The 27,776-nt window shown below is 39.1% G+C and overlaps 2 protein-coding genes and 1 pseudogene across 6 annotated transcripts in view; 2 read left to right on the top strand and 1 right to left on the bottom strand.

Moving 5' to 3' along the window:
* The window catches only part of BDP1 (BDP1 general transcription factor IIIB subunit), an 80,473-nt gene extending 61,456 nt beyond the window's left edge, over positions 1–19,017 (bottom strand). For 4 of the 5 annotated variants that reach the window (XM_016213892.2, XM_016213894.2, XM_016213895.2 and 1 more), the window contains exons 1-8: positions 18,680–19,016; positions 15,059–15,335; positions 13,381–13,490; positions 11,294–11,350; positions 7,006–7,134; positions 5,333–5,466; positions 3,885–3,979; positions 2,149–2,203 (exon numbers count right to left, since the gene is read on the bottom strand). In XM_016213892.2, coding sequence (XP_016069378.2) covers positions 2,149–2,203; positions 3,885–3,979; positions 5,333–5,466; positions 7,006–7,134; positions 11,294–11,350; positions 13,381–13,490; positions 15,059–15,335; positions 18,680–18,891 — 1,069 coding nt within the window. In that variant the 5' untranslated portion in view covers positions 18,892–19,016. Of the gene's footprint in view, positions 1–2,148; positions 2,204–3,884; positions 3,980–5,332; positions 5,467–7,005; positions 7,135–11,293; positions 11,351–13,380; positions 13,491–15,058; positions 15,336–18,679 lie in introns of all 5 variants that reach the window. The other variant, XR_015714252.1, reaches the window with a different exon arrangement.
* Positions 11,584–12,835, top strand: LOC107537779 (ubiquitin thioesterase OTUB1 pseudogene; annotated as a pseudogene).
* A 1,809-nt stretch (positions 19,018–20,826) lies between the features above and the next one.
* Positions 20,827–23,914, top strand: LOC107537785 (small EDRK-rich factor 1). The gene is made up of 3 exons (XM_016213891.2): positions 20,827–20,919; positions 21,678–21,786; positions 23,711–23,914. The coding sequence occupies exons 1-3, from the start codon at positions 20,913–20,915 to the stop codon at positions 23,781–23,783; spliced, it is 189 nt and encodes a 62-aa protein (XP_016069377.1). The 5' UTR covers positions 20,827–20,912; the 3' UTR covers positions 23,784–23,914.
* The last annotated feature ends 3,862 nt before the right edge of the window (positions 23,915–27,776 follow it).

Genomic DNA, 27,776 nt, shown 5'->3' with positions numbered 1-27,776 from the left:
AGTGGTTACCTGGGTCCGGATAACGGTGGAGACTGACTAGAAAGGTAGACAAGGGGCCTTTCTCGAGAGATGAAAATGTCCCATATATTGTTTTGGGTAGTGGTTACACCACCAATTCTTTGTCAAAACTCAAACTACAATTGCACTATGTATAAATTATAAATCAACTTTTTTTAAAAACCTAGGACTAAGAAGTCCTCATAGCCTATGCATCACGATATGCCCTCTCTTTATTACTATTTACTCTTCCAAACATTAGCAAAGAAGAAAGCAAATAAATATTGATAAGGATCACTCTCACTACACACCCATCAACAGCACTATATCAGAAAGAGCAATTTGTGAATAAATCAGGAGTAAATCCACTACAGGAGTTAAATCCTTGCCTAAGTTAAGCTCTAGTCTAAAAATATAGTAAAGCCCTGGCCGGGGTGGCTCAGTTGGTTGAAGCGTCATCCTGTGCACCAAAAGGTGGTGGGTTCGATTCCCAGTCAGGGCACATACCCAGGTTGCCAGGTCAATTCCCGGTCAGGACGTCTATGGGAGGGAACCGATCGATCAATGTTTCTCTCTCACATTGATATTTATTTCTGTCTTTCTCTCCCTACCTTCCTCTCTCTAAGATCAATAAGGGGAAAAAAGACTTAAAAAAATAGAGTAAAATGAATTTAAATAAAAATATAGTGAATGTAAATAAAATGTTGCTTTACATACATAAGCTCCAAGATTGGATGGATGATTAGAAGATGGCCTCAGAAAAAGAGGTATATACCAAAACAAAAATAAATTAGCCTCAAGAAGCCAATCCCAAACCTGGGACTCCTGAAAGCCCAATTTTATTGTAGACTCAGCCTTTATCTGTTCTGACCTTCTACAACAATGATGATAAGAAAGGCAGCACTAAAATAATCCATAAAGGTCCTCAGAGGAATCTGAAATATAAGTTCTAGAAAACACCATTTAGGTTTAAATTTTTTTTTAATTTTCTACTATAAAGCACTAAAATTAGTGAATTCTAAAGGTATCTATTATAATGGTTTTAACAATGGCTCCACACCCCATAAAAGACTATTTACAGCTTTATAAATTCTTTTCTGATTATAATACGTAAAACATAATGAAAAGTTTTGGACCACTTTTCTAAAATAGAGAGGGTTGAGGACTACAGTATTCCTGATTTTCCACAAGCCATTCCTGGAAGTGGTTTCCCTGAGGACCCAATACAACATGGGGCGTAGGGTCCACTCATCTACCTTAGTATTTACTCATTAAGTAAACGTACATGCTCCAAAACCTAAGTCTTCTCTCTAGGTATTATTCTAAGATAAGCTCTATGATAAATAGACACTGAATACATTTATTCATCATGAAACATCGGATAATTATCTTGCAAAGAATAGAGGAACTACTATATATATGATACATGTAATTGTTTTCTTTACAGATCCCTTGATATCTTTCTCTGGATTTGAAAAGAAAAAAATGTTAACTTTAATGAAGCTATTAGTTAAAAGCTGAAAGGTATACATTATACCTTCAAAGCAGGTGTAAATTCATATGTCATTTTTTCAGACAGTACTTCCCTGACCACCCAATCTAAATATCCACCCCTCCCTCTTTTTTCTTCCTCTTAGAAATTAATCACTATCTAAAATTATGCTTACAGACTATATCCCTTTCCCCATCCAATTACACCGAAGGCCATAAAAGCAGGATTTTCATCTGTCCTGTCACCATTATATACACCATGCCTAAATAGTGACTAGCACACAGCAGGTGGTCAGTACTATTGAATGAATTATGACTGACCACTGGAGAAGGAAATGGCTATAGTATAATATCTTCTAGAAACAATTAACTCCTTCTTGAATACAGAGCACTCCTTCAGAATAAAGAGCACTTAGAAATGGTATCTTCAATACATCTGTGACCTCCTGGACCCCAAAAGTCTGCTTGCTTGCTTCTTGGTATTTTAGCTAATCCCTTACCTATAGATCTGTATCAGCAGCCAAACCTGCACTGCTAAGGAGAAAAATTTTCAATCTTATTCTATGACAAAACAAATCTAAAACACACTGGAACCAAAGACAAAAGATTGGCCACTTTTTAGGATCTCCAAAGGATTGTTAAAGAGGTCTTAACACTTACGGAATGCTTTGTCTATTCTCCATCCATTTGTTTTCTCTTCACGTTTAAATTTATTCTGTTAACAAAACAAAAGATGCTATAGTAATTTTCTCCCATTAAAGGATTATGTTTTTAAAAAAATAAGCATTAAAATGAAACTCTTATAGTAACATATAACCCAAATAAATAAAAATGTCTTTGCCAATAAGGAAGTTAGTTAACCTTTAGCTTTTTAAAATTGAGATGAAAGATTTATACTGAGCTTCCTGATCCTCCTTATGATCAACAGCATGTATCAGAAATGAAAGATAGATTTACAGATAGAAAAAAATTAAGACCACTAATACAAAAATAGATCAAACCTGTAATCTATTAAGCTAACCAATACTAACTCTATATAAACTAATATATTCATATCAAGTTAAACCTATTACATTATTATACTAATACGTTTTTAATGGCATGGAGGGGAGATTGTAAAGAAACACCTAAGCAAAATTTTGAAACAAGCCATGTTTATCTCTGGGACTTTATATTAAGGGACGTTTCCTCATGCCCCATTCCCAGTTCCACTGCAGATTAACTTCATTATAATGGAGAAAGAAAAGGGTTGAGGGTCAATCCATCCTAAGGTCATTAGGATATCTGAGGGCCTAAGTTTGTGTCCCAGAATGTCTAACCATACATCCCGGGAGAGGAAACAATCTGATAATTTCTCCCTTCTACAGATCAGAGGTCTAATGTTTTTATTAAAAAATATAAAAATAAAACTTTTCAATGGAAAAAAAATAGAGAAAAGCACACAAAACAAAGAAATTACTTCATGGCCCCCTTTTTCTCTCCAAAAGAACCCAACCACTAACCTGATTTTTAAAGCAATTATTTTCTTGCAGTTCCCTTCTGCTTACCATTCAAGAGAACATCCTTAGACACTATAGCTTATCCTTACCCATTTTTTTAAAAACTTATGACTTTAACATCTTTAAATCTACAGATTACTCCTTTCCTATTCTTTATTTTTCTTCATAAACTTTTACCAAGTAATACAAAGTTTTCAATGATCATCTTTCTCCCTTAAAAGATTATATTATTCTTTAAACATCTCAGAAGTGCCCTGGCCGGTATGGCTCAGTTGGGTGAGTGTCAACTGAAAGTGCATTACAGCAACACAGTGTGCACTCAAATGCACTCCCACCCAGGAAACCTATAATAAAGTTTCTCAACAAAGGGAACTATAAAGCAGAAAAAGCTCATCCTTTTAGGCATACAAAAGCACTAATTGACATCACTGTTAATAGTGTCACTGGCTATCCCATATTTAAGGTGGCCTAAGAAAGCAATGGTTACATCAGATAATGAGAACTGTGTAATTCAGCATGCTTCTCTTCATGCCTTCCAAGGAAATAAAGAAATATATTTCATGATAAAAAAGCTACCCTTAACCCAAATATTCTAGTACATTTATCTTCCCTCTTCATTATCTAATTCTTCTTTTACCTAGTGTCACTGCCTTTACTGGTACTCCCAGAAAGATATTTTAGAAGTGGACAAGATATAAATAAGAAAATACAACACTAAAGTTAAGGAGATTGTATTCATATTAGAACTGAGAAATAGTACATTACATTTTGAGCTATAAAAAGAAACAGGTGTACCAAAAACATAATAGTGAAAAGGGTGGACTGAGATTTAAATCAAAGGTTAAAAAAATTAGTAATTTTTAGTCTCTTTCCAATTAACAAATGTAATGGGTTTACCTTAATTTCTATCCTTGCTCTGTGAGGAAAAAGCTGTCCAATCATAGAAAAGTCAGTTCCTACCATGCTGATGGCTAAAAAAAACATATCTGTTTCTGTAAGAAAGACCAAAGATTAATCTTCTCAATATTTCAGAGGAAAAAAAAACCTTACCTAAGTATTTACTTTGAGTTATAAATTTGACAGTACTTAGAAGTTTTTTATTACAGTCCAGGAAATCTTTAGTCATAGATATATGTCTATATACAAAATTATAGACATATTTCAATTTTGTTCCAAAGAACCTCATGGATTTAAAAACATCTTCAAGCCCTGGCCGGGTAGCTCAGTTGGATAGAGTCATTCCAATATGCCCAGGTTGCAGGTTTGATCCCCAGTGAGGATATATACAAGAGGCAACCAATGAATGCAACTGGAACAACAAATTGTTATCTCCCCCCACCCCCAATCCTCTCTCTAAAATCAGTCAATAAAAATAAATTAAAAACATCTTGCCCAGCTGGACATAGCTCAGCAGTTGAGCATCGACCTAGGGTCTAAGAGATCCCAGTTTGATTCCCAGTCAGGGCACATGTCCAGATTGTGGGCTTGATCCCCAGTCGGGGGTGTGCAAGAGGCAGCCGATCAATGACTCTCCCATCATTGATGTTTCTCTCTCTCTCTCCCCTTCTCCCCTCCTCTCTCTGAAATTAATAAAGATATATTTTTAAAAAACCAAAAAAAAAACTTTAAACTTTCATATAGAAATATTGTATAAGAAATATGCATACTCACACCAAAGCAGCTAGAATTAAAAAAAAAAAAGACATTCTACCTATCTGGTCTCAAAATCAGTCATAGCCAATACAATATTACCATTATGCAGGCAAAAGAAAGTAGCTGGAAAAAAACATAATAAATTGTTGACAAAAGTAACCTCAAGAGAATAAGACTGGGGAAGTCAGGGAAGGGAAGTATAGAATCTTTCTTTTCACTCTATATTATTCTGTTGTGTTTGAATCTTTTCCCAAAACAAACTATTATTTCTACAATAAAAAGTAAGTAATAAGCAACAGCATGCAATAGGTATTATATACTTTTTTAATAGCATAATTTTTACTTTTAGAAACTTTATTATGCAATACTATCTGAGGTAGAACATTATTGTAAGCATTAGCAATATTATTAATTCTTCATTGAAACAATATTTGTTGTACAGGAATTTGACAGAGAGAAACATTCCAGCCAAAATGACCATAATGCTAATTCCTAAAAATCCTTCTAAGATAAAGTCAGGGTTATAGTTCCATGAGGGTGGGGGAGTGTCAATAAAATTAGACAGGCAGAAACAACATGGTAGCTTGCATTTTATTTACTTAGGAGAGACCTGGTTTAATTCAGAAACAGAGAAAATAATTCAATTCACTTCAAATAAATGACCTACACGATTTAAAATGAAAATTAGTTACCTTTATTTGACCATGGTTTAGAATAATAGTTTTTCCTAAAGCTGGAATAGGTAGTTGTAGAACCACGCTCAAATATGGGGTCATTTTCCTCAACAACAGAGGGACCTTTTGTCCTTAAAACTTCTACAGTTAAACTGAAAGAAACAAATTTTAAAATAGATCCATACTAAAAGTGAGTAAAAACACACATAGTAAATACTATTTGAATAGTGATATTTTGAAATTTACCATGGCAGAGTCATATCAAAAGTACAATATACATTTGAGGTATGCATATTTTCTAAGAATCAAATTTTCACATAAAATGTGATCGTCAGGGGCCCTGGCCAGTAGCTCAGTTGGTTAGAGCATCGTCCTTATACGCCAAGGTTTCAGGTTCAATCCCCAGTCAGGGAACATACAAGTATCAACCACTGTATGCATAAATAAATAAGTGGAACAAAAAAATCAATCAATCAATCCCCTCCCCCCTCTATACATATCTCAAATCAATATATTAAAAAAATAAAATGTGACTTCCAGAAGGTAAAAATAAATACCAACCTTTTTTTCAAAATCCTTAAAAGAAATATAAAATTCAGGAAATATCTTTGGGCTACATAAAAAACTGTTTGTTTCATTGACTTCCACATGTCTCCTATATTTAATATATATTATCATGCTAGACTCAACAAAGGATATTGAGAAATACAAACATTTTATACTTATGTTTTACATTCCTGCACACAAAGGAGTTAAATATGCTTTTAACTATTTAATGACTAGTAAAATCATCATCACAAAATAATGGAAACAACATGAAAAAACAATTATCATTAACATTATTACATTTATGTTTAATCACCACAGAATCTATATGTTATAAAATGATTTTTTATTAATTAAACTACCAGGAGACTTTCTATCCCTCTTTTTTATTTACTTACTAAAAGTTATCTACTTTTAAAAAAATACACTTCGGAAAGAAAACTAAATTCCACAATGCCAAATATGAGAAATCTAATGTCATAACTGAGAAATTAAACCTCACCATAACAATAATCAGATCATATGTTAAACCTATGTTTCACTGAATTTTCATTAGTTACCACGATCCACCAGAATACGGTATTAGTTAATATGAAAACTTGAATATTGACTTCAAGACTGAGTCAATCTTTGAAATCTATCCTCAGAAGAAGGCAGCATGTGATTGGCTCAATAGCTCGTCCCAATTACCAGTAAAGTTGGTAAAACAGCAGTAGGTTAATGGTCAGGACTATCTTCTCATACAAAATACAGACTTATAAAAACTGCTAAAAATTATAGCCCTGGCCACACAGCTCAGTTGCTTACAGCGTCATCCTGATACTCCAAGGATGCAGGTTCGATCCCGTCAGGCTACATACGAGAATCAACCAATGAATGCATAAATAAATGGAACCACATATCGATGTCTGCCTGTCTCTCTCTCTCTCTTCACCTTCCTCTCTCTCTAAAATCAATTATTAATAGTTTTAAAAATAAAAACTTAAAAATTTTAAGTGAATCTAACACACCCTTCTTTTACAACATGCATTTCACAAATATAAACATCGTAGTCTAAATGACAATGACAGAGAAACTCAAGCTCTCATTAGAAAAAGCACTTCTGTTATCATGAAACCAGAATCTCTTGCCCTTTTTTAACTTACCTTTCTTCATCCAAAATTATAGAACCATCTTCTGCCACTTTTACTCGGGGAACCAGCAATGGGCCATCATCCACCTCTTCTTCCAGTTCTTCACTATCTTCAGCATCAGGAGTACTCTTATCTTCTTGTCTATCAAAGGTAAACACAGGTTGACTCATACAGCCACCAGTAACATTTCTGACTACTATGAACTTCTAATATAAATTATTGCAAATTCAACTTTCTAGCTATTTCCAACTTTCCCTGTAACTTAATTGAAAATATTACGTGTTGCCCTAGCCAGGTAGCTCAGTTGGTTAGTGTTGTCCCAATATGCCAAGGTTGCAGGTCCAATCCCCAGTCAGGGCACATACAAGAATCAACCAATGAATGCATAAACAATAAATTGATGTCTCTCTCTCTCAGTCTCCTAAAAATCAATCTATAAATAAAAGAAGGGGGAAGAAACAAGATTGCGGCGTAGGTAGCAGAAGGTACCCGCCGGCTCCCACAACCACATCAAAATTACAACTAAAATACAGAACAACTATCACTCAGAGCCTCCTGAAATCTGGCTGCACAGCAGCCCTACAACCAGGGAACTGAAGAAGCATGGAGACCGGTAGGAGGGGTAGAGACGCGGGTGGATCTGGGCTGGACCACAGAGACTCGGCCACAGGCCCACACCGCTGCCGCGTTTTAAACCAAGGAGGGACATCTTGGGGTGGAGGTTTCCCGGAGGAGTGAGGGGTCCCAGCCCCACAGCAGGCCCCCAGCCCAGGGCTCCAGGACCAGGAAGAGACGACCCCACAACTTCGGGCTATGAAACCAGCGGGGACTGTGGCTGAGGGTCTAAGAGGCTGCAGGAGCCCAGGCTTTCCTCTTAAAGGGCCCGTGCACATACTCACTCAGACCCGCTCCCTCTGAGCCCAGCATCGGACAGCAGCTTGAAAGGAACCTGGGACACTTGGGGAGGAACTAACCTGCCTGAAATTGGGGTGAGAGCTGGAGGGGCAGCTTCCTCCCAGTCAGAAGAGTTGGTGAAGGCCATTGCTCCTTTGGCGAGTCCTCCCCGCACACAGCCGGCAGGCAAGAGCCACATCTGAATCGCCAGCACCTGACTCACACCTTTGGCCCCGCCCCGTGATTCCCGGAGGCCCCGCCCCTCCCCACCTGCAGCTCATCCAGGCCATTTCCAGGGGCTTTTCTGTGCAAGTGGCCTCTCGAGCCCCATGCTTAGGACTTTCCTAAAATCTCTCAGACAAGCAGCAGCGGGCCCCATACAGCTTGATAAGCGGCCCCAGGCCTGGCACTAGCGGCAGCTGCATTGGCTCATAGCTTGGCCTCTCCTGGACACCTCCAAGCCCAGCATAAGTAGCAGCCAACTATGGTTTGCTGTGTAGCTCACGCTGGGTGGCCCTGGGCAAGGCACTGGCACAGGCTGACTTTGCACCTCCCAGGAGGCCCCAGAGACAGTGCACCTGGTGGTCAGACTCAACCACGCTGGATTACAGCCCTACCACATCCACGAGTGGCACGCTCAAGGGGCGCACTTGGTGAACACCAAAGCCCCACTGAAGTAAATCTTGCTCCTCAGGGGTGTCTCCAGCACAGCAGCTCTCTGGCAGTAGTTGCAGCTGGTCCTCACAGCTGACTGGCCTGGGGGTCAATTCCTCCCAGGGACGCCAACAGCAACCAAGGCTCAACTACAACAGGACAGTGCACACAGTCCACACAGGGGAGCACCTAGAAGGCCCAGCTCAGGTGACTGGGGAGGCTGAGCCACTGGACCCTACAGGACACCTACTACACAAAGCCACTCTACAAATTCCAGAAGAAATAGCCGCTCTACCTAATACATAGAAACAAACACCTGGAAGCAGCAAAAATGTGGAGGCAAAGAAACATGTCACAAAGGAAAGAGCAGAAGAAATCTCTAGAAGAGGAACTAAGTGAAATAGATCCAAGCAAGCTAACAGATACAGAGTTCAGAGTTTTGTTTATAAGGATGTTTAAGCAGACTATTAGGGAAATAACTGAGAAAATCGGTGACATAATAAAGTACCAATTTGAAATGAAGGCTACAAGAACTGAAACGAAGAATAATTTATAGGGAATCAACAGTAGAGTAGAGGACACTGAGAATCAAATCAGTAATTTGGAACATGAGGTAACAAAAAACACCCAACCAGAAGAGCAAAAAGAAAAAAGAATCCAGAAATATGAAAATAGTATAAGGAGCCTCTGGGACAACTTCAAGAAGCCCAACATTTGTATTATTGGGGTGCCAGAAGGGGAAGAAACAGACCAAGAAATTGAAAATTTATTTGAAAAAATAATGACAAAAAACTTCCTCTACCTGGGGAAACAAATAAACTTACAAGTCCAGAAAGCACAGAGGGTCCCAAACAAGAAGAACCCAAAGAGGCCCACAGCAAGACACATCATAATTAAAATGCCAAAGGTTAAAGACAAAGAAAGAATCTTAAAAGCAGCAAGAGAAAAGCAGTTAGTTACCTACAAGGAAGCACCCATATAACTGTCAGCTGATTTCTCAACAGAAACTTTGCAGGCCAGAAGGGAGTGGCAAGAAATATTCAGTGATGAAAAACATGGAACTACAACCAAGATTGCTCTACCCAGCAAAGCTATCATTCAGAATTGAAGGTCAGATAAAGAGCTTCACAGATAAGAAAAAGCTAAAGGAGTTCATCACCACCAGACCAGCATTACAGGAAAAGTTGAAGGGTCCTCTTTAAGAAGAGGCTAATGAACAAAAGAATCTGACGAACTAAATAGATCTAGAGACATTGACGCATTCAACAGACAATCATCTCAGAGGAAAGAGGGAAGAGGGGCGAAGGGTGGGAAGAGGTTAACCAAAGAAGTTATATGCATATATGCATAACCCATGGACACAGTTAATAACAGGGTGAAGGCCTGAGGAGGGGGTGGGAGTGAAGTGGAGGGGGTCAGTTGGAGGGGAAAAATGGGACACCTGTAATACTCTCAACAATAAAGATAAATTTAAATAAATAAATAAGCAAATAAAAATACTATGTGTTGTTAAGGACATAGTTATAAGATTTTCTCAAATTTTATCTGGTAGAATTTAATAAGAAGCCTTACTTTCTTTGAAAATAAAAAGAAATAAATGCTCACCTTTTCTATCTCAAAAGAGTATCAGAGTAAACCACCTACATATAGGAGTAACAAAAATAACCCTTACAGTTATATAGCATTAGTTTCCAAATCATTTAATTAACTCTCAGAACAACCCTTGAGGGTATTTTCATATTCATTTGAGGCTTAGAGAAGACAAGTAACTTTTGCTCTAGGTTACACAAACATTACTGTTTGTGTAGGGTACACCAAGAAACCAAACACAATTTTCTAAATAATGACTCCAAATCCATTACACTTTCCATTTAATTACATTGTCTCCTTAAGGTTTTACTGAAGCAAACATACATAGAAATCTATAAAAACATAACCTATTTGTAAAGCTTGAGAGTTTTGCTTTAAAACAATGTGGATTCTAAGCAAAATAATAATCATTACTTAATAAGCTTTGAAGTACTAACCAGAAAACCCCAATGTTTCTGCTAATTTTCCACAATCCCCCACCATGAATTACAAGGCTACAATAACTTCCTAAGAGGGTCTCCTAGAGGGCTTTCTTTGTAGGAAACTAACATGACAGTGCAATGTGGAAGGCAAAAGGGAGCTTATACAAAAAAAGACTCGCTAGTGGCATCAAAGCTACACCTATTGCAGGGCAGCATACACAGAATGCTAAAAAAAAAAAACCAAAGGGAAAGGAAGGAGGAAGAGGAAAGGGGAAAAAAGGGGGAAAGGAAAGGAAAAAGAAAAACACTGTATCTATGTTTGCTTGAATAAACACAGATTAGAATTAGAATGATACATTAAAATATTGGTAACATGCTGCCCCAGGAGAGGAACTAGATGGCAGAAAGAGTTGGAAGACTTTTCTCAGTATACTTTTGTTCCTTTTGAATTTTGTACCATGTGAATATATTATTTTTCTAAAGCAAAACAAAACCCCTTTTAATTCCAAAAGCTTTAATGTAAACTAATAACATTGGCCATTTATACATGCAATATATAAATAGTGTGGGGCTTTCTTACTCATTAAAATCATACAGTAACTTTATTCTTGTTAGCAATTCTACTTAAAATTTCTATCACATGTAATTTGACTATAACAGGAAGTATCATTTGATTTCATTTTTTAAAAAATATATCCATACCAGAATATATTAAAAAAAGAATAAGATGAGATGCTTACTCTCTTGTCTGAACTGTCAATGATTTTTCAGTTTTCTTTTCTTGCTCCAGTGAAGAACTATTAAACAAAAATAACAGAACACTTCTTAATAAATAATTAACTTATATCTTGTCAATTCTATCTGTAGGCAAGAAGTTATTTTAACTTGCATTTTTTAAATGACATTTATTAATAATGGTGTGTCCCAACAGTCAATTCTTAAGCCAAGTATAAATAATCTGTTAGTCCCTAAGTAGGGAATTCTCTTACCCTCTAATTCCTCAGTGAAGGGAGGATCCCAGTCTGAAGGCATGAAGCAACCTAGCTTTCTGGCCCTGCCTTCAACTAGGCTAGCAATTTTCAGCCTTTTTCATCTCAAGGCACTCATAAAGTAATTACTAAAATTCTGCAGCACAACAAAAAATATATTTTTTGCTGAGCTGCCAAAAAAAAATAGGTATCATTTTGATTCATTCACACCGGACAGCTATTGCTGTGTTGGCTTTTGTCATTTTTTTACTTAACAATCTAAGGGAAGAGAGGTCAGTGCCCGTGACTAAATAGTCAGGTATTACATGTTTTAAGAATTCTTGTGGCAAACCAGTTGAAAATTGTTGAACTAGGCCAAAGACTTAGTGAATCTGAAAAAGGCTATATTGAAAATATGCCACTACTACTACACCCACTGGCTAAACCATCAACCACTCAAAAATAAGATTTATCATAAACCCTCTGCCTCCTCAGGCTAACTTTGATTAAAGAAGCTTTGTTCGAGCAGAAGCAGGAGCCACTGGGCAGCGACACCCAAGGTGTTAACTGTCTTGCCTATGATGAAGCCATCATGGTTCAGCAGGACTTAATTCAGCAAGAGATTGCTGTGCAGAACCCTCTGGTCTTGGAGTGGCGGGAGTTCTCGGTCCTGTACAAGGAGTATGCTGAGGATGACAATATCTATCAACAGAAGATCAAGGACCTCCACAAAAAGTACTCATATATCTGCAAGACCAGGCCAGATGGAAATTGCTTCTATTGAGCTTCCCGCTCTCCCACTTGGAGGCGATGCTGGATGATAGCAAGGAACTGCAGAAGTTTAAGGCTGTGTCTGCAAAGAGCAAAGAAGACCTGGTGTCCCAGGGCTTCACTGAGTTCACAATTGAGGATTTCCACATGTTCATGGACCTAATAGAGCAGGTGGAGAAGGAGATCTCAGCAGCTGACCTGCTGGCCTCCTTCAATGACCAGAGCACCTCGGACTGCCTGGTGGTTTACTTGCAGCTGCTCACCTCTGGCTACCTGCAGCAGGAGAGCAAGTTCTTCGAGCACTTCATCAAGGGTGGGTAGAATGTCAAGGAACTCTGCCAGAAGGAGATGGAGCCCATGTGCAAGGAGAGCAACCACATCTACATCATCACGCTGGCCCAGGCTCTCAATGTCTCCATCCAGGTGGAGTACATGGACCACAGCGAGGTCAACACCACCAACCCGCACATTTTCCCTGAGGGCTCTGAGCCCAAGATCTACCTTCTCTACTGGCCTGGACACTATGACATCCTCAACAGATAGGGCTGCCCTGCTGCCCTCCCTTCTGCCAGGCGCTAGACATGTACAGAGGTTTTTATGTCGGTGTAAATGGTCATATTTCACTCCCCACCCCCTTCCCTGTCATACAACCTTCCATGTTTTATTAAAAGGGATGCTGGTGGTGAGAAGAAAAAAAGAAAAAAAGAAAAAAAGAAAAAAAAAAGGCAGCTTTGTTCTTGGAGGATTTAAAGGTAATGAAAATTAGATAACCCCTTCAGATCAGGTTATAGTGTACAAGAAACAAATTGCAATCATGATTACAGAAGAGTTGTTTAGTCTTACTACATCTTAATTATATAACAAAGAAAACTTATTTTCAATCTCAAAAGTAAAAAGGATCATTTACCATCCCAAGAAAGTAGTTGCTTAGAATACCACTAATTTTTGTCGCAAAATTCCACTTAAAAGGACATCAGATGTGCTACAAATTTTGTCAACATGCTTTTGGAAAACATGAAACTGTACTCTACAGATACACTTAAATTACTACATACTCAAAGAAAGTAAAACAGAAATAGTTTACTCACGTCATTGGATTGCTATCTGGCAGGTAATATATGAAGTCTCTCATAGTCATTTTTGAACGATCTGGTGCCCTCTGACTTTCATTTATGGCATATTTGTTTTTCCATTGTTTCTAGATACAAAGAGAGGGGAGGAGAGAGAGAGAGATCCACTTTTATTTTATAAATACAGAAGAATTTCAAATGTACTGTATTCAAGTATATAGTCAACTGCTGCATTCATTGCAAGTGCCTCAATACTACTCATACCACAATTATGCCTAATTTTAGGAAAAATGTTATAAACTGAACATTAAAAAGTTGTTGCACATTAAGGAATTTTAAAAATTAAAGTGACTGGGAGTGGACAAAAGCCCAATATACAAAACCATGCTTACTGGTGCCATCTAACAATAATTTACTGAAAATTTATAAATACACAGCTTTTATTTACCCTGCAGTGAATTCTGTGTATTTTATAAAATTCTTGAAGCAAATGTTTAATTTTTAGTTGCCCCAAATAAATCTAATTAAGCATATTCTATAAAACAGAACATTTCAGAGACTTAGGTTTTAGAGGATATGGATTAAAATGTCATATCCTCCACTGATGGGTGACATAAAGAAAATAACCACTCTGAGCTTGTTTCCTCCAGTGTAAAATAGTGATTTTGAGATAACAAATATAAAGCACTAAGCTAAGTGTCTTCTTCTTAATTAAAAAAGAGAATTCTGCAATTAATAGTGAGAGCTGACATTTGTAAAGCTCTCATTATTTGCCAGACACTAATCTCAATGAGTTTTACATGTATTAGCGCATTTAATCTTCATAACCCTTCAAATAGGTAGATACTATCATTAGTCTTATTTTACAGATGAGGAAATACATATAGAAAGGTTAAATTGCCTTAAGTCATATAGTCAGTAAGGGATGAATCTAATATTCAAACCATAAGGAGCTAACTTCAGAGCTTGCATGCTTCACTGCTTTTACATTGCCCTCTAAGAAAAATAATCTTCAAGATCAAAAAGACCATGGATACATAATAATTTTTCCCATTTATAATTTCCCATATTGTCAATTTAGAAAATATTACTGGTTCTTTTTTGTTCAACTATACCTGTCTTAAATCAAATGAATATAACTCATGTCACTTGGACATCCTCATAAAAAATATAATTAGAAGTTATAAATATACCTAGCCACTGTGGCTCAGTTGGCTGAATGTTGTCCCAAGCAACAAAAGGTTACTGGTCCAATTCCCTGTCAGGGCACAACCCTGGGTTTCGAGCTCAACCCCCAGTAGGGGCTGTGAAGGAGGCAGCCAATCGATGTTTCTCTCTCATAGATGTTTCTCTCTTTCTCTCTCTCTCAAGAAAAAAAGTTATAAATATGTGTATATGTATGTGTGTGTGTGTGTGTGTGTACGAAACTTCTATTTGTGGCGTTCACCAAAAACAATCAAAGATATAGATAAATAAAGCAAATAAAAATTAGTATCATGGAAAAAATAGCTTAAGTCCATAGTGCTTCTTAATCATTCTGTTAAGAATATGGGATACTCTGTTAACATGAGGGATATTATTTGGTTTTGTTCCCCCATAAAAATGCTACGGATGCTTATTTTTCCTCTGAATGATGTCTGACATAAAAACAGCAATCTAGCAGGCAACAGTCAAAATTCTGATTTTTCTCTCTTACCTTCTCTTTTCTTAATTCTTCTTTTAACATTTCTCTCAGTTTCTGGGCTTTATAGATTCGGTATCTGTCTGAGCATGGCTGTTTCTCTTTTGTTGGAATTGGGTGTGGCTGTGGAGCTTCTTGATTAACTGTAGATAAGACTTGAGGCTCTGAAGGAACACTGACACTAGGCTTAACCAGAGTAGGAGTACTTGATACTCTCTTTCTTCTCTGTGAAACAGTAGAGGAAGATTTACTGGATTCTTCAACATCATTCTTACCATCAGTCTTTTCATTACTGTTGAAATTGAAAAATAAAAATAAAAAAGGCATCATGGATTTTCTTTTAAATATTTTAGTTTTAAAAACTAACCTGGTAAAAATCCAAAACAGTAAAGTCTCATTATTTAAAAAAAAAAATCAATGACTTGAGATGTATGTTATGACAGAGGTTGCAATAAAAAGTTTTAGTAAATCATTTTAACAGATATGTAAATTCTAAGCCCCTAAGCGCATCACAGCACATAATTTTATGTTCATGCTAGGTGCCTCAAAAACAAACAAACAAAAAAAAAGCCCACCTAACTTATAAAAACAAAGCTTAATTAGCCTGATTTGAATCACTAGATAACTGAGGGGGTTTTTTTAAGTTAAGCTTAAAAAAATAAAGTTAAGGTTATAATCCACACTGACATCCTTCTAAATTGATCTAAATTATTGGCATTTTATTTTAATTATCAACCTGAGATCAGTCAAACCAAACATACATGTCAAACCTCTGAAATATTTGAATTGCAGTATTTGAAGATATACACTTAGCTACGTTAATCAAAATTCTGTTTGAAGCAGAAATCAATTTTCTTTTGTCAGGCACAACTCTACTTATACAGCTACCAAACTCTTCACTCCAAAAAAGTGCTCAGTCACTCCAAATTAGATATTATATGTAGTTCAGATTGGATATAACTATTTCAGGAATGGTCTGAAAGCAAGGTAAGTAAGAAGAGAGGGGGTACAAGTAATGAATTAAAAGCAGTCTACTTTTTTCATATGTTACAGCTAGTTACATATAAAAGTGGAAAATGCCCAAACCTATACTTTTCCAAAAAATCTCCAATTTAAATTCTTACCTCAGCCCTTATAATGTGATACACGTACCACACGCATTTCACCCAATTACGGTGGATGCTGAAGGACAGAACATATACCCCATAGATTTTTACAACTAGCAAGAAAAACACATGATTAAAAAAAAGTATACTACCTAAATGTCTACTGTAAGAATTAAATATCCTCCAGCCTAAATGTGAAGGCTATATAGACTCTTAGTAATATATTATCAATCATCATTCATTATATGTATGTTAACATGATCTGTGTGAACTTCATTAATTTAACAGCAACTGGCATCTGTATCTCTGTTCTGGGGAGGAATTTTGAAACAAATTCATGTAAGAAACTTCAACATTACTAAGCAACACTAAGCTAGCAAAATAACATCCTATATCCAGTACCACTTCAGGTCAACAGAGGAAGAAAACCAAAAAGAAAAGAATAAAAAGCTCACCTTCAAGCCAGAGCATAAACAGAATTTATACCATCTCACTGTTATTTAGTAAGGTTGGTTTTTATTCGTCTCCTCACATATATACTACAGAAACAGAGGCATTAGCCTGCCATGTCTTGACTTTGCTCCATCACCTTTATTTCAAACAAATAACTTTTTGTAAGCAACTACTGTGTCCTGTGCAAGATGGTTTATACAGTTTTTTCTAACCCACACAACAACTCTCCAAAGCAGGTAATATTATCACCATTTTACAGATGAGTAAATTCTGCCTGGGCAAAGTCTACTAAATTGTTAGATTCGGTAGAAGAATTCTGAAACTAAATGGGATACATGACACATGCTTTTCCATGTTAAAGGGGCTTACTCTCAAATCAAAGTAAATAACCAGACCTTTCCACTGACATAAATCAGCAGAACCAAAATAACACTGACCTTTTAAAAATAAATGTTTTGCCTGGCCAGTCATGGATCAGTGGTTGAGCATCCATCTAGGATCCAAGAGATCACAGTTCCATTTCCAGTCAGGGCACATGCCCGGGTTCTAGGCTTGATCAATGACTCTCTTATCATTGATGTTTCTATCTCTCTATCCCTCTCCCATCCTCTCTCTGAAATCAATAAAGACATATTTTTAAAAATAATAATAAATTAAATTTAAAAAATAAAAAAAAATAATAATAAATAAATGTTTTGCCCTGGCTAGCGTGGCTCAGTTAGTTGACTGTCCTCCCATCCATTGATTCCCCGCAGGGTACATGCTGAGGTTTTGGGCTCCATACCCAGTAAGGGGCATGCAGGAGGCAACCCATTAATGTTTCCCACACTGATGTTTCTTTCACTCCCTCTCCCTCTCTTTTCCTCGCTCAAAAAAAAAAACCAAAACAATAAATATATATATTTTTTAATATATCTTTATTGATTTCAGAGAGAGGAAGGGAGAGAAGGAGAGAGGGAGAGAGAGAGATGGAAACATCAATGATGAGAGAGAGTCATTGATCTGCTGCCTCCTGCATGCCCCCCACTGGGCAGCTAGCGGGAAACTCAGGCATGTGCCCTGACGGGGAATCAAACCAAGATCTCATAGATCCTAGGTTGATGCTCAACCGCTGAGCCACTGCTAGGCATCAATAAATATTTTTAAGTAACAATAGTTTTGGCCCTGGCCAGGTAGCTCAGTTGGTTAAACCGTCCTCCTCATAAGCCAAGGTTGCCTAAATCAAGGTTGTGGGTTCCATCCCCTCAGGGCACATACAGAAGAAACCAATGAGCAGAACCAGTGTGACTCGGGTTGAACTTCTACCTATGAACCGAAAGGTCACTGGTTGATTCCAGGTCAGGGCACAAGCCCGGGTTGTAGGCTTGATCCCCAGTAGGGGGCGTGCAGGAAGCAGCCCATCGATAATTTTTGTCTCTCATCAATGTTTCTATTTCCCTCTCCCTCTCCCTTCCTCTCTCAGAGGACTATGGAGATAGAAACATCAAAAAATGTTTTTATTGATTTCAGAGAGAGGAAGGGAGAGAGAGAGAGGGAGATAGAAACATCAATGATGAGAGCCATAGATCGGCTGCCTCCTGCACGCTCCCTGCTGGGGATCGAGCCGGCAACCCGGGCGTGCGCCCTGACCAGAATCCAACTGAGATCTCCTGGATCATAGGTCCATAGATCCATGCTCACTGCTAAGCCACTCCCGCCAGAAAAAATATACATATTTTTAAAAGAGGCAACCAATGAATGCATAAATAAGTGGAACAATAAATCGATGTTTCTTTCTCTCAAAATCAATAAATAAATATAAATGTTTCAAAAACTACTTACTCCAGAAGAATGAAAACTACGGTAATCTCAATTCTCTAATGAATAACACCACGTGTGGATATTCACCTCAAGACTGTGAATTCCTCCCACAACCACATGAAGGCATGATTCTCTCCCCCAGAATCTATATCCTCCGGCCTCAACTGTAAGACTTCGTGCCAGCGAGGGAAACACTTCTAAGATAAAGTTCACCTGCTCAGCTGACAGGCCCGGAGAGGCGGAGCAGATGAAAATGTTTCCCTCTTCAAGCACTTACCTGCTCCTGGAAGCCTCTTCTTGCGGCTCTGCTCTTTGGAAATCCACCGGGGGCACATCTGTGGGCTCCACGGGCTTTGGGTCACGGGCCGCTGCCGGTTCCGGAGGCCTGGGAGCCTCCTGTCCACGCTGGGGATTGGTGGCGGTGGAACACCTAGCGCCCACACCAGGCCTGACATTCGGCTTCACGCTAAGGCGTGCCCGGCGGAACATGGCGGAGCCAGGGGGCCCGGGGAGGCGGCCCCACGGCCGCTCTTAGCCCCGAGCCCCGGCCGCTGCCCCAGAGAGGGTTAGGAACTACGCACTTTCCCCAAAGCCACAAACCAGCCCAGCCGGCAGCTACCGCAGATTCACGCCCCCGCCGCCTCCTGCTGCCCCCCGCCGCCGCCTCTTCTTCATGACCCTGCTACATTAAGAGCTGGATTTTCCCCAACACCTTACTACCCACCCTTAGAGGGCGCCTAAACCAACACGTCATCAGCGAGCGCTGCGGGATGACGTAAGACGCACAGCGCCCGGAGCCATGGTAACTGTCAAACTACAGAGTCTGAGTTACCGATGAACCAGAAATAGAGACGCCAGGCGGTGTGTTCTCCCTTCTCCAGGCGTCCTTAGAAGTTGTTGAAAAGAGCGGAGAAAGGTAGTACACCCCTCAGCCCAGAATTTATGGGAACTACTAAAACCGCTCGCCGATTTTGTTTTTACAGGGTTCTGTAGAGCAGAGACTGTTTAAGAGCACATCCCCAGGGCTTAGAAATTCTAAATTGAGTGGAACATAGGTTAGAAATTCAGGTGTGAAGCAACTGATAGCAGTTACCTCCTAAGAGAGGAACTGGGTTTCTGGGAAATATATCGTGGAAGGAAGAGCATTAACTGTACGTACTTGTGTACTTTTTAATGTGAATGTATTGCCTATTCAAAAATTATTATAGTTAAAACTTTGTAAATCAATGTATCCTTAATCTGCTTCAGAAGGTAGCAGTAGAGCCATAAACAAGGCATTCTGGTAGGGAAGAAAAAAATACAACAAACAAATGAACAAGATAACTTAAGAATGCATTTAATGTCATAAAAGAAATATAAAGGATAATATGACAGATTAATAGAAGACTGGCTTACTTTAGGTCGGATGGTTATAGAAGGCCTCCATGATAGAGGAAAATTGGCGAGAGGGGGGGTTAGCTCTACAGAGTATGGGCCAGTGTTTGAACCTGCAATACAAATCCCCTGACTCATGGAAACACAAAGGCCTGATTTCCTTCTTGGAAAGAGAAAAGGATTCTACAAGAACATCCTGCTACATTAATAACAAAATGTCAAAGGAAAAAATCCTGAACTGATTGAAGAGATTGCTAGGTGATCCAGAGGGAGAAAGAGAGACAAGCGCTTTTGACAGTAGGAAGGCAAGGCTGAAAGCACAGAAGACAAAATATTCCTCCAAGACTGGGAAGGAAATGGAGGTTCGTGGGCTCTGTGGGCTCCCTCCAGTACTCTGGGGAGGCAACAGAACCTCATATACACCTAAAGAAATTAACAGACTTTAGAGTCCGTCTTAAATTTGAATCTCACTTCTACAAGTCCCTATAGCTGTTAGGTCAGGTCCTGCGGTCTGAGTCTCAGTCTCCTCCTGAGTAAACTGAGAATAATGAAGCCAGCCTACCCGGCAGGGTTGGTGCTAGAATAAGCAAGGAAATTAAGGGCCAGACGCTGCCTTTGGCAGTTACCCTCAGTCTGTTCTGTCCCATTCACCCCCTTCCCGCCGCTGCAAGGAGGTGAAGAAAGCTTACGTTCTTTGTCGGGAGTTAGATATTATAGCATTTATTGTCATTTTTGTCGTTATCAAAAAATGGGGCCTGGCCAAGCCCCAGTTCCCGGTCCATGGTAGGGGAAGTCCGCACAGGCCTATCCCTCTCTCAGACACGAGGCCTGTTTCGGAACTCTACCTAACTTGCAAAGCAGAAGGAGCCTGGGGTGCCGATTGGGTCCCCCACGCTGCAGCGGCGAAAGTCGCCGCGGCGCCCCGCCCCGCCGCGCACGCGCAGCGGCTGGCCACTCACGCACGTCGGGGGCCCCGCGCCGGTGGGCGGAGCGGCGGACGGGGCAGAGGCGTGGCCCCGCGGAGGGCGGGCGCCGGCTCCGCCCCCCGGCCTGCGGGTGGGGACGTCCGGTACGCTCGCGAGGAAGCCTTTGCTTTTCCGAGTCGCCCTCTGACCCGCCCGGTGGCGGTGGTCCGCATGGCCCGTGAGTGTGCGGACCGGTTGGGGAAGCGGCGCCCGAGGCGCGGTTGGCGGGGAGGCGGGGGCTGACTGGCGAATCCCCTTGGGTCAGGCGGGGCGGGGACCCCGTCTTCAGTCCGCAGAGAGGGACGGTCGGTTGCGGTCCGGCCTGGGAGGGCGCCTGCCCCTCAGGTGCGAGTTTGCACCGTAGAGAACACCTCCCCGGAGGCGAGGCGTGTGGAGACCGAAGGCCCGGGAGGGGTCCTGGCCTGGAGGTGGTGTATAGCTGGTACTTAAAATCATAAGGCCTCATAAAAACTGGGAGCTCCCGCTGAGTCTCCTCCCTAGTTCCTTTGTTTGGCCCTCACAGGTAATGTTGCGCAGGCATCTCCATTTGCTTGCTTGACAGTTGGCTTGTGACGGGCCAACCTGCGCGAAGTGTGATCTGTGTACCTGTCTTTCTCACTCCGCCCACACCCCGCAAAAGCTAGAACTTATTTTGGAATACTGGCCCATCTATACAGACGATTAGAATGGAACGCCCGTTCTAAGAGAACTGGCATTTACAGCTAGTGAACATCTTGATTGGTATGATAAAACTCTTAAGATCTTAAGTATTTACCTTTAAGCGTCCTCCTTGTGGTCAGATCTGAGAACACCACTCAGTGCAGTACTCTGCTGGCTTATCTATTAAAAAGCAAACTTCAGATGCACTTAAATAAGAGCCTTACAATGGAATCGGTTTTGAAGATGGGAAAAGAACATGACTGTTTTTCTTTGTAGGTGGAAATCAACGAGAACTTGCCCGCCAGAAAAACATGAAGAAATCCCAGGAAATTAGCAAGGGAAAAAGAAAAGAGGACAGCTTGACTACCTCTCAGAGAAAACAGAGGTCAGTGATGCTAATGGGATTCTCAAGTCACTGACGTTTTCATTGTGGAGAATGGAAAGCATTTTTTAAATTCTTGGTAGAACTAGGCCTAGCCTGCAGAAAGGAATAACAGTTGAATATTTGTTATGTGCCAGGCATACTAAAACTATATGGGGTAGTTATCGTCCCAGCCCATGGATGAAGAATTTAAAGCTCTCAAGCTTTAAATCTCGAGATTCTCTGTAGAATCTCCTGCCACTCCATCACAACCATAAGAACTTCATTTAGCAAAATAATTGAACATCTTCCATATGTCCACTCTAAGGTGCTAGGCATACAACATTTTCAAAGCAGACATTCTAGCCAAACTAGTCTGAGTGACAGGTGATTCAATTAGTAATAACTGTTTTGAAGGAGACAAAAAAAGTACATGTAGCTATATTGGCTTCTGAAGATCCATTGGGTTGGACAGAATGCAAGTGAACACTCTTAGTATATGACTATGTATGACAAATAATACAAAACTGCTATAAGAATGCCTTGAGACTGAGCTTAAGTGAAAAAAACAAAATGCATTCAGCACTAGCCGGGTCGCTCAGTTGGTCAGAGTGTTGTCCCATGCACCAAAAGGTTGCGGGTTCGATTCCCAGTCAAGGCAACCGATCACTGTTTTTCTCTCTCCCTTCCTTTCTCTAAAAATTAGTAAAAACATACACATGGGTGAGGATTAAAAAAAACATGCATTCATGTTTCTAAAAAAGTTAATCAAAGTTTAATTTTATTCTAAAGTCAAATGTTATTATGTGGAACTTGGAGGTCAAGTGAATAGTTGACTACTCATGCTTTAGTGTGACTTCTCTGTGGTCTTCAAGCTTGACTGCACATTACAACCGCCTGGGAAACCTTGATGCCTACTTGGTCTGCTATGCCCTACACCCATTCCTGATTTAATTGGTCTGGGGTTAGGCATTAAAGGTGCTCTAGGTAAGTTTTATCGTACCTTAGTTAAACCTGACTTTTAAAAAGTTCCCCAGGTGAATCATTGTTTAATGAGGTTGAAGCCTTTAACCCTCACCCAAGGATATGTTTTTATTGATTTTTTTTTTTTTAGAGAGAGAAGAGCGGGGGGAGAGAGAAACAGAGAGACAGAGAGAGAAACATCTATGTGAGCGAAACATGGATTGGTTGCCTCCCATATGTGCTCCCACCGGGAATCAAACCCACAACCTAGGTATACGCCCTGATTGGGAGTCAAACCCACAACGTTTTGGTATACAGGAATGATGCTCCAACCAACTGAGCCACCCAGCCAGGATGAGGTTGAAACTTTTTTTTTTTTTTAATCACCTTTTTTAAAAAAAATCTGATTGATTTGAGAAAGAGAGAGACGTCAATTTGTTGTTCCACTTATTTATGCATTCATTGGTCGCTTCTTGTATGTGCCTTGACTGGAGATCGTACCTGCAACTTTGGCATATTGGGATGACGATTCTCTAACCAACCCAGCTATTTGGCCAGTGCTCTAGGAGACTTAGTAAATGCCCCTTTTTTCCAGGGAAAAATTTAGAGTGAATTAGCTTTGTTGACAACAAAAAATAACTGCTATTATTTCTGCATATAGCTAGCTAATGTCAGATGCTTTTCTATGTATTCATAGCTATTCCTCAGAAGGACCCTGATATGCATCGCTCTGATTTTGAAAGGCTTTGAGGTTATTTGCCTAAGGTGATGATAACAGAGATGGTATTCAAAATAAGATCTGGCTTCAAAGCCTTCTCATTCTTTGACTTCTAATTCTGTCTCCATCTATGAAAATGGAAAGACATGAATATTTACATCTTCTTTTAAATTGTCCTCTAACATACTGAGTGGGTGATATACAGAAAACAATTGAGGAAATAATCAGCTTTTCTGTAACAACTTACAGCCTTTTCTCCCATTATAGGGATTCTGAAATCATGCAACAAAAGCAGAAAGCAGCTAATGAGAAGAAGTCTATGCAGACAAGAGAAAAATGATGACTGACACTTTGGAAAAGCTGGGTGCTACTGCCAACTAGGTGTATCATAAACTCTATGATCAAGATTTTGTAGAGTAAACAGTCATTACATATGTTAACATATCCTTATAAAAACTATTTTAAACTTTACCTTTCAGTCTTAGTGTGATGTTTCAGAACCATTCTTCATAGAATAAAACACTAACCATGCATGTGCCATATTGGTGAACATTTTTTTTAATAGAAATCACTCTTTGTAAATTTTTTTAACATGTTTTTATTGATTTCAGAGGAAGGGAGAGGGAGAGATAGAAACATCAATGATGAGAGAGAATCATCGATTGGCTGCCTTCTGCACGCCCCCTACTGGGGATCGAGCCCACAACCCCAGCATGTGCCCTGACTCAGAATCAAACTGTGACCTGGTTCATGGGTCCACGCTCAACTACGGAGCCACACCGGCTGGGCTGAACGTTATTTTCTTATCAGCGCTGAGCACATATATAACTAATTAGAGAGGTAATGTGGTCAGATAATAGGGTCTTCTATATAAATCTAGAATTTTTGTCTTAAACTTCGTTAAGGTAGATCTTTAAAGTCAACTTTATTATATAATAGAATTTAAGATGCATTTATCTAATTTGGCTTTGTAATCAACTGGTTTGCTTGAAGAATTTATAATATAATACAAATGACCTGGAATAGCAACTAAATGACCATAAACTAGGTCTTAGTAAGATTTTTATAGCAACTAAATGACCATAAATGAGGTCTTAGTAAGATTTTTATTTAGCCTGACCAGGCATGGCTTAGTGGTTGAGCATCGACCTAGGATCCAGAAGATCAGGGTTTGATTCCCGGTCAGGGCACATGCCTGGGTTGTGGGCTAGGCAGCCGATCAATGACTCTCTCATTATTGATGTTTCTATCTCTCCATTCTCCCCCTCCTTTCTTCTCTCTGAAATCAATAAAGATATATATATTTTTTTTAAAAAAGATTTTTATTTAACAGCTTTAACATTTTTGAAATAAATGCCTTTTTAAAAACAATAAACTATTTTGATTTTTTTTTTTTTTTTAATCCTCACCCAAGGATATTTCTCTACTGATTTTTAGAGAGAGTGGGAGGGGGAAAAAGAGGGAGAAAAAGAGAGAAAGAAACATCTGTGTGAGAGAGACACATCAATTGGTTGCCTCCTGAACACTCCCCAACTGGGTCTGGGGATCGAGCCTGCAACCGAGGTATGTGCCCTTGGCCAGGAATCGAACCCATAACCCATTCGGTCTGAGGGCCAATGCTCTAACCACTGAGCAAAATCAGCCAGGACAAAAAAATAAAATAGACTAATTTTTAGAACAGAATTAGTTTTATAACACAATTGAGATTCCCATATACCCACTGCCCCTGGATGTCTCTCCCTGCGTGTCTCCCCCATTATGAACATTCCCCCACATTTTGTAATTGATGAACCTACATTGACACACCATTATTACACAAGTACATAGTTTATATTAGGATTCACCTTTTGTATTTTAAAAGTGCCATTACTTTTTTTTCTTTTAATACTCACCTGAGTACATGCTTAGAGAGAGGAAGGGGGAAAGAGAGAAAAAAACATAGATTGGTTGCCTTCCATATGTGCCCCAACCAGGGATCTTACCCGAAACCCAGGTATGTGCCCTGACTGGGAATCAAACCCAAAACCTTTCGCTGCACAGGACAACTCCCAACCGAGCCACTCCAGCCAGGCAAAAGTGCCATTTCTTAGTCTGTTCTGAGACTCTTCAAAAACTTGTGACTTGATGGTTATAAATTTTGAAAATGTGTTAACCTAGAGTAACTAAAGATTTGAGACATTATTTTCTGAAGTAAATGTGCATAATTATTGCAAAGAGAATAAGGTAACTTTAATGTATTATTCAAATACTTGATTTTCCACATCATACAATTCAACAAATTTTTACTGATCATCTGTCTACCTCTAAACTAATGGACAGATCTTCAAGGATTCTCCTAGTATCTCACCCTGGCCAGTGTGGCCCAGCTGGTAGGGCATAATCGTCCTGTGTGCCAGGAGGTTGCTGGTTCAATTCCCGGTCGGGGGTATATGGCTGTGTTGCCTCCCAGTGTGGGACGTGCAGGAGGCAGCTGATTGATGTTGCACTCATATCGGAGTTCCTTTATCTTCTCTCCCTTTCTCTCTCAAAATCAATAAACTATTCTAAAAAAAAAGAATTCTCCTAGTATCTTAATGAAGGTTCTGTTAATCTTGTGATAGGTCACTCACCAATGGTACTATCCATAATAGGATAGAATCCTAAGTCTCTAATACTGAATAAGGCAAACATGAAGTTTTTAGCCTGAGTTCTTATCTTCATATTGGCACTGATTTTCAAAGTAAAGCTTTGTTCTACTTAGTTAACTTCAGTCTTCAAAACATTATATGATGGTAGTCACAAGGGCAAAAGGATTATAGTAGCTTAGGTTACATTCTAATAAAAAGGATAATGAAGAAGTCATTGCACCACAAAGATTCTTTATGGATCTGATTTCTGTAATTCTCTCTCTAGAATGTCTACACAGAGTGATAAGCCATGAGTACAAAGAATTTTTTTTATGCTTTATGCCATATCCTTTGCTTTTTTTAATGAATATTTTTCATGTTTAAAATATCACATGTAGTGGAATAACTTTGGACTTTTTAAAAATTAATTCTTTAAAATCTAGGGAAAACTACAGTTCCAAAAGAACATGAATATTTGAATAAAGAAGATCTCTGGGTTGTGATTAATCATTGAGACATATCCAAACTGAATGCTATCAATTTTTTATGGTATTTACTTGAATAAATTCATTGCAAAGATAAAGGGTTTGATTTTTAACTTCAACATTACTAGACATTTCCTCTAGACAGAAAAGAGGGAGAATTTAGTTGCTGAAATATATTGACACTTTAGTTTCTTTTCATGTAGCATGTATTTTTTTAAACATATCTTTATTGATTTCAGAGAGAGGAAAGGAGGGGAAGAGAGAAAGAGAGAAACGTCAATGATGAGAGAGTCATTGATCAGCTGCCTAGCCCATAACCCGGGCATGTGCCCTGACCGGGAATCGAACCCCGATCGCCTGGATCCTAGGTTGATGCTCAACCGCTGAGCCATGCCGGCCTGGCTCATGTAGCATATTTAAGCAAGGTAACTAAAATAGCTAAACTTCTAAAGAGGGAAACTGACTACAAAATATTAAGGGGAAAATACAGGTGAATAATTGTAACAAGTCAGTAAAGTTAATTCACGTACTAACTTTAGGTATTTCTTTGAGTTGTGACCAAAGCAAGATAAAAATATTTAGATGAAGTGGTACCAACTTTACAATGTAATTTGAAAAATAAGAAAATCCATGAAACACCCTTATGGACATTAAAAATACTATGTTACATCATCCTTAACAGGATTTAGCAATCTTCCTAAGTCTTGCTGAAAATAAGAGGGAGCAGCTGCTACGGCCCAAGGTGATATACTAAGGTCAGTTTCGTCAGTTACTTGATCCCTTTTGAATGCCTTTTCTATTAGTGGCAGTGTAAGAAATCATTTCCCACTTATCAAACTAGACTGTTTTTGAAAATTGGGCTAAAAGGGAATATTGATTACTGGCTTCATTTTTCTAACTTTAAAAATACATATTTTGCTCTTTTCCCCATGTTATTATAAATGGGAAGAGTTTACCCATGCCAGAAAATGACATATTTTTGTTTTGTATTTTCAAGTTCCACTTTGTAAAGAGAGTTTTTCTGTTTAAGGCAGGTGTACTACTGCTGTTTGAGTCTATAATCTGCTTCAAAATTACTGAACTTTAAAAAGCACATCCCCCACAATGTATACATATATCAAATCATCACCTTAAATACAAGCAATTTTCATTTGTCAATCATACATCAATAAAACTGAGGGGAGGGGGCATATCCCTAAAGTGAAAACCTAATATAAAATTGACTTTGACAATCAGATGATG

The sequence above is a fragment of the Miniopterus natalensis genome, chromosome 3 (assembly GCF_054644295.1).
Source record: "Miniopterus natalensis isolate mMinNat1 chromosome 3, mMinNat1.hap1, whole genome shotgun sequence".
NCBI lineage: Eukaryota > Metazoa > Chordata > Mammalia > Chiroptera > Miniopteridae > Miniopterus > Miniopterus natalensis.
This window is presented reverse-complemented; position numbering and strand designations above follow the sequence as displayed.

What these genes read in the sequence shown, in the direction of transcription:
- LOC107537785 (XM_016213891.2), top strand. An exon ending in ACCTCTCAGAGAAAACAGAG is followed by an intron (nt 21,787 to 23,710) that starts GTCAGTGATGCT and finishes CTCCCATTATAG; the next exon opens with GGATTCTGAAATCATGCAAC.